Source organism: Cystoisospora suis (genome assembly GCF_002600585.1).
Source record: "Cystoisospora suis strain Wien I chromosome Unknown contig_3517, whole genome shotgun sequence".
NCBI lineage: Eukaryota > Apicomplexa > Conoidasida > Eucoccidiorida > Sarcocystidae > Cystoisospora > Cystoisospora suis.
Genome location: NW_027156312.1, coordinates 538 through 7,207, shown reverse-complemented (window position 1 = coordinate 7,207; position 6,670 = coordinate 538). Strand labels below are relative to the sequence as shown.

The 6,670-nt window shown below is 44.1% G+C and overlaps 3 protein-coding genes across 3 annotated transcripts; 2 read left to right on the top strand and 1 right to left on the bottom strand.

Moving 5' to 3' along the window:
* Positions 1-162: 162 nt before the first annotated feature.
* On the top strand, positions 163-3,981 carry CSUI_006841 (polycystin cation channel protein). Its single transcript, XM_068066992.1, has 3 exons — positions 163-346; positions 467-858; positions 1,264-3,981. The coding sequence occupies exons 1-3, from the start codon at positions 331-333 to the stop codon at positions 3,595-3,597; spliced, it is 2,742 nt and encodes a 913-aa protein (XP_067921035.1). The 5' UTR covers positions 163-330; the 3' UTR covers positions 3,598-3,981.
* An 83-nt stretch (positions 3,982-4,064) lies between these two features.
* CSUI_006840 (uncharacterized protein) lies at positions 4,065-4,672 on the top strand. Its single transcript, XM_068066991.1, has one exon. It carries the CDS (start codon positions 4,395-4,397, stop codon positions 4,566-4,568), a length of 174 nt encoding a protein of 57 aa, XP_067921034.1. The 5' UTR covers positions 4,065-4,394; the 3' UTR covers positions 4,569-4,672.
* A 1,401-nt stretch (positions 4,673-6,073) lies between these two features.
* CSUI_006839 (uncharacterized protein) lies at positions 6,074-6,654 on the bottom strand (the record flags this gene model as incomplete). Its single annotated transcript, XM_068066990.1, has 1 exon — positions 6,074-6,654. A coding segment is annotated over one exon (246 nt), but the record flags the coding sequence as incomplete, so codon positions are not given.
* Between the last annotated feature and the right edge of the window lie 16 nt (positions 6,655-6,670).

The window sequence follows — 6,670 nt, the reverse complement described above, 5'->3', positions numbered from 1 at the left end:
CTATCTATCTATCGCTCTCTCTCTCTGTCTCCATTTGCGCCTCCTGTCTGTGTGTCTTTCTTCATATGTATGTCTCCTACCGAAACTTCTATCTCCTCTCGTGTTCCTTTTCTTTCCTGCACTTCTCTGCTCTTCTGTTCTCTTTTTCTCCTCTTTTCCCTCTTAGGTTTGCAGCCTCTGGATGTGACTTTACGGCGCCCTCCTCGTCATTTTCACTCGATCAGTACAATCGACGATCTGCATGCATGGCTAGCTGCAGAAACGGGGTTAGCCTATTTTCTACGAAACACAACAAGCCAAAGCCAATACGATACTCTCTTTCCTACCAATATGACCAATCTCATAGGTAAGCACTATTCTTTCTTTCTTTCATTCTCCCCTCCTTCCTCTTTTTCTTTCCTTTTCTTAACCTCCCTGTCTCCCCTCCTTCTCTCCGCTTTCTCTTCTCCTGTGGTGCTTTGTATAGGCCAGCCGTACATTCCTTTCGTCGTGAATAATTGGAACGTAATTCTTCTTCCCTATCCCGTGCGCCTAAGACTGACGCTATCTGAAGCATCGAAATACCCCCTAGACTTGAAATTTCTCCAAGCGTCAACAGATAGTTTTCTTATCTATGATCACTACCTAAGCGCTGCATGGGACTTCAAGACTCTCCTAGAAAAGCTCCAGACACTAAGTCGCGAGAAGATTCTTCGAGATATTTCTTCTTCATTGGAAATTCGCTTTCTTCTCTATAATAATTTCAGCCAAAGAAATCAATTGGCTCTCTGCTATATCAAATTCCAAAGAACACCTCCTCGAGGAAGAGGCCAAGGTGACGGGATTCTTCATCTATCATACAATGTACCAAGCTTAACGGTAAGGAAGAGAAACGAAAAAGGAGAAAGATATCTGTCTATCTTTAACCTGTCTATCTACTTTCAATCTATCTAGTAATGAGTGATACTCTCTTACTTGCTCTGTATGTATGCCACTGTATGTATTGGAGAAGTAGACGTGTGAGTTGAAAGAGAGAGATTAAGTAGAGAGACAACTCAATAGAAAGGTCATACATGAAAGGTCGTGATGCGTGCATGCATGCATGCATGCATGCCAACAGATACGAAGGAAGAGGCCAATCGTTTCTTTCTTTCTTTCCCCCGACTCGTGTTTCTCTCTTTTTCTTTTGGGTTGTTCTCTCTTTCTTTTCATTCTCTTTTTCTTTCTTTCTTTCTTTCTTTGTCGTGTTGTCTTTCCTTTTCCTGTTTTCCTTTCTTCTCTCAGATCTCTCCATATGATACAGCTCACACGTCATCGGTGGTCCCTACGATTGCCTTCCAGGTGATAGCTTTATGTATGTTGGTATTTCTCATCCTTTCAGGTGTCGTATCTTTAGTAGCCTACTTTAAAGAGCCTTTACCTCCTCATACAGAGTTTCATGGATTTGGGTTTCGCCTTGTCTCTTATTTCTTCGACGATCTCTTCAATCTCTTAGATCTATCTCTCTTTCTCATTTTCACTATATCTGTATTTCTATGGTTGGCATTTTCTCTCAATTCCATCCATTCTATTCACTTTCTCCCGAGTGATACTGGCTTCTCTCTTGACAGCTCTTCTTCTTCTTCTTCAAGAGCTTCTCCGAGAAGTCTTTCCACTCACCAAGAAGATTTCGAGATTTCTTCTTCTTCTTCATCTTTCTCTTCGCTAGGCGCCTCTCTGAGACATCTCTTTCCTCTTGAGAATCTTGGGGAGGTACCTTATCCGAGTATGAGGGCTGAGAGAAGTAACAGGACAGCCTCTGGCGGGACTTCCTTTTTGGATACTACAACTCTGCCCATACCCTCCGGTTCATATGAAGAAGAGGACCCTTCTCTGCTCTATAGAAGGACTCGAAGGAGGGATGTTTTCGACGACCAACAGGCACAATATTCTTTCATCGTAGACAACAGTCTTCTATCAGGTGAAGAAGAAAGAAGTAACATGAGGAGAGAAGGAGAGATCAAGGATATGAAGGGTCGATTCTTCTCTTCAATCGATGATTCTCTACCTCCTGGTGTGACTGCCTCTTCCTCCCACATAGAAGATCATGAGGCTTCTCTTTCTCCTACCTCTATCACTGAGGGGCCTCCCCCTAATCGCCATCCTTCTCATACAGCCTTTCACTCCCTCATGCTAGACAACTTTGGAGAAGAAAAGGATCGAAGATCGATAAAAAGAGATGAGAGGAGGAATAGGAAGGATCGTCGTAGGGTGGGTCGTTCTCTTGCGTCGAGTGATGCCCCACCTCAGAGCGGAGATACAACGACGCCAACAACGCCAGGGGGGGGAGAGAATGGAACGGAAGGAGGCGAGGGAGGAGAGAAGGAAGAGAGTGAAGAAGAGAGAAAGAAGATTTATAGTGAGATGAACGCCTTGTTTTCCTCTTTCGATCAAGCCTATAGTCTTTTGGATGTGTATTTTCAGCTGGTCGGGGCTGTGATAGCTTTATCCTTCTTACGGACCTTACGTCTCTTTGAGAAGCGAAAGCGAATGATCATTCTCTTCTTTACCGTCTCGGAGACCGCAGAGAATCTTCTCTTTGTGTTCTTTTCCGTCTTTTTTCTTTATGCGGGACTAGTGTTTGCATGCTATCTTTCATTCGGGTTTCGAATCTCTGACTATTCATCTCTACGGGCATCCTTTGTCTCTTCTTTTCTTATGCTCCTGGGGTGTTTCTCTATATCCGATCTCTTCTCCGCGAATAAGCCTGTCGCGGGCATCGTCATCTTTCCATATCTTTTCATCGTTGGGGTGGTCTCTTTCGGTTGCTTCCTCGCTGTTCTTCTTCGATCGTTTGTCACACGCCTAGGAGAAGTTGAAACGGCTGAAGCGTTACTTAATGCTAGGGGTGATAACCCTCCAAGAAGTCTCTCGGAAAGCTTTAGACTCTTTCTTGATGAGCTTCTCTGTCGATCTTCTACTCCCTCCCCTTCTTCTCCCCCTCCTACGGGGGGGGGAGATCAAGGACGAGAAGGAGAACAAGGAGGGGGAGAATACGATAACACGAACAAGTATGATGCAGAGTCCGTGGATGAATTTGAAATAATGAAAGACATCGATGAGCAGGCAAGAAAACGCCGAAATAAACCTCTTAAAGTCGCGGAGCTCCCTAAAGAAGTCTTCACAACTCAACTGACGGATGAGCAATGGAGTAAGCTCGCGCCAAGAGTGAGAGAATGGGCTGTGTATGAGGTGGGAGAGTTCATCGACGTCTTTCGCAAGCTAGAAACCCAATCGAATCTAGCGGGGACAAAGAAACTCCCCTTCATCCAGCAAACCGAGAAGGCTTTCTACGAGAAAGTTATCTCCCTAGATAAAGAAACACAGCAGCAGGAGTCTCATCTATCTCATCGCTTAGCTGTCTACAAGAATCAAGTGCTTGTCGAACAGGAAAAGATCGCCAACTATACTCGATATCTCGAGCAGGCTCTAGATGATCGACAAAGAGAGCTAGAAATGCTAAGAAGAGAATTCGATCTTCTACAGACGAAGGCAGAAGAGCTGAAGGAAGAAGAAGAAAGAAGAAGAGCTGCTAAAAGGAGAAATCGTCACGGCCACAGAGAAGACGAATATGACTGAAAGGGGGGAGAAGGAGGGGGGTTCTGTAGAGAGGTTGACAGGTGCTTGTTTGTGCGTATCTATAGCGAGGGAGACAGAGGGCTTTCTTCTTCTTCTCTTCGTGGAACTGTTGAAGTATGAAGGAAATGAAAGAGAAAGAAAGATGAAAGAGAGAGAGAGAGAGAAGGAAAGAAAGAAAGAGCGAGGAAGAAATGGGAGAGACAAGAAATTAGAGTAGCCTATCATGACCACTTACATTATGATGAGAGGAGAGGGCGAAAAGTAGAGACAGGCACAGCAATTTTTCTCTATCAAGAGAGACACTCTCCATGCATGCGGAATCGTCTTTGTATGGATATGAAGACGCGAAGGTACATCTTTCTTTCTCTCTCTGCGTATGTGCTATATATATATATATATATCTATATGTATGTATTTATATTTAAATGAATGTGCGTATGTCTTTTGAATATGTGAGGGTAGGGGGAATAGAAACTTGTGAGGGGCATGTGACTGGGTGAAACTCTTTCTTTCTTTCTTTCTTTGTATGTCCCAACTTGTTGTGGAGTCGAAGATTTTCCTCTTGTCAAATGAATGAAAAGAGATCGTATAGATCTAGGCCGCCTCGTCGCTTCGCTAGATAGATAGATAGATACAATCCATAGGCGGTTACTGCCGATGCAGATCTACTGATCTTTTTTATCTTCCATCTGCTCCTGTCTCTATATATCTATCTATAATGGAAGTTGATAGAGATATAGAGATAGATAGATAGATTGAAGATAGATTAAAGATAGATAGATAGAGAGGTGGGGTGCATGCGTGTGTGTGTGTATGTTTTGTGTGCTTGTAATCTGTGTAATGTTCTTTGTTCCGAGGAGTGGAAATGTCTTTTGAAGAGGAGAAAAGAGGAAGCAACTCTTCACCTCCCCTCCCCCCCTCTTCCCTTTTTCAAAGCGAATCAAACATTTCTTTTGTCGTCTTCATCTTGAAGAAAAGAAAGTCCCTGAGGAGAGAAAGACACTCCGACCATCTGCATGCGTGACGGCCACGCCCTACTACAGTGTAGACATATGGACACATACAAATAGAGATCTGCTGTCTATGCTGTCATCATATGCATATATATGCACATATATATATATATATTGAAGATGTTGGTAGTTAGTTGCCGTGTAGGTAGCTGTGCGTGTGGCTTTATCTCTCTGACTTTACATACTTCGATTTTGGTCGGACGTGTCTCAAGAGTGAAGAGTCATTTGGCCCTACGCCCGATTGCTGAGCAGGAGGAAGACCTCCTTGTTCATATCGCGCATGGGAGGGAGGCGACAGTACGTCAGCTAGCTAGCTAGGTAGCTAGCAGCGGGGACTCTTCTTAGACAAAAGCGACTGGGCTTCCTCGATGCCATTCTTACCTTGTCTACTCTACACATCTATATTCATATAGAGACAGATCGCCAGCCGGCTGTGACATAAAAAGGTGAATCTGCCCTGATACTCCATACCCTGTGTTTGAGGTGTCTCTCCTGCCTCTTCAAATGTCCCCGAGAAGATTGCATACATGGACACCCTCCTTCCACACTAGAGAGAAAGAGAGAGATGTGTCTCTATATACATATAGCATCACCCTCTCTGAAGCATGAACGAGACGCTAGCTTCCGTCAGACTACCCAACAAGATGACAGGAGAGCCTCGTTCGGAGATTTACCTTAGATGACACTAACGTACTCCTCTTTCCTCTCTCTTTCAAACGTAGATTCTATCGCGATGTAGAAGAACGAACACGCGTAATAGGAGCGAATGAATGTGTTGGGAAAGAGATCATCTCCTCACTCTTGCTTTTACAGTAGTAGGAGAAAGAGCGAGAATAATCTTTCGCTCATAAGAAGAAGTAGAAGAAGAGAAGGAGGAACTTCAGAAAAAGGACTCTCTCACTGACTATCTAACTGGTCAGAAGAAAAGAGAGAGCGAGAAGGCCGACGAGAAGAAGGGATGGCTGCTTGTTATCTCTAGAGAAACTTTCATCGGGGAGATCCAAGGTGGATGAAATAATTATAGAAACAACAGCAACAGCAGGCATCTCTATCTATTCTTCTTCTTTCTATTCGTCGTGACCCCCCCTCGCTGGGAGTTCATTCAGCATCGATCGATCTTTCTTTCTCTCGTTCTTTCTATCTCTCTTTCTCTCTGTCGTTCTCCGGGCCAGAGAAAAGGCGGGAAAGAAAAAGAAAAGAAAGGTCGATAGATCCATGTAGATCTATATCACCAAAGATATAGAAAAACTGTCATTAGAATTCCAAGGAAATCTCTCTAAAGTGAGAGAAAAGAAAGGGGCGCTTCTCACCACACTACTACTACTACGCATGCATGCATGCGCCTCGTCTTATATTAGGAGTCTTATTATGATTTTTATTGAGGGCTGTTATGACTGGGTTTATGGATCACGCAAAGAACTCCAAACAGCCCGAGAAGTCTAGCAAAAAGTACACATCGGCACACTCCCAGACAGAAGAAAAAAAAGGCCAATTTCTTCTCATAAAAATGACCTCCACAACCATATATATGACGTGCATGCATATGTAGGATATCTATCTACATCTCTCTCAGTATGTCTCTCTATCCCTTGCTCTCCCCTCCCTTCTTTTCGTGTCTCCGAGAGTTGCCCCGGGGTGACCTTCCCTTCATCCCGGGTTGCCTGTCTGTCTGTCTCTTCTTGGGAGAGTCGAGACAAGAGGAATAGATTGATCAAAAACGGAGAGAGAGAAAGAAAGAGAGGGAAAGAGAGAGGCAGAGATATCGATAGATCTTCCTACACTCCTTCTGTGTATCTCTAGATGTCAACAGCCGACATACACCCCACAAACCTACCGATCAACGAGTCCCCATTTCGGAGGGCATGCATGCACCGGGAAAAAAGGAGAATAGAAGAAGAAGAACGAAGATTTCTTCCTTCTCTAAACATATGGCTGCAGCAGGAGTCGTCGTGGCCTCCTCTAGGTAGGTCTCCACAGGGTTGTCCCTTTTCCGTGAAGAAAGATAAACTTAAAAAGGAATGAATGGACGAAGAAATCTCAAAGAGCAGACAAAAGAGAGA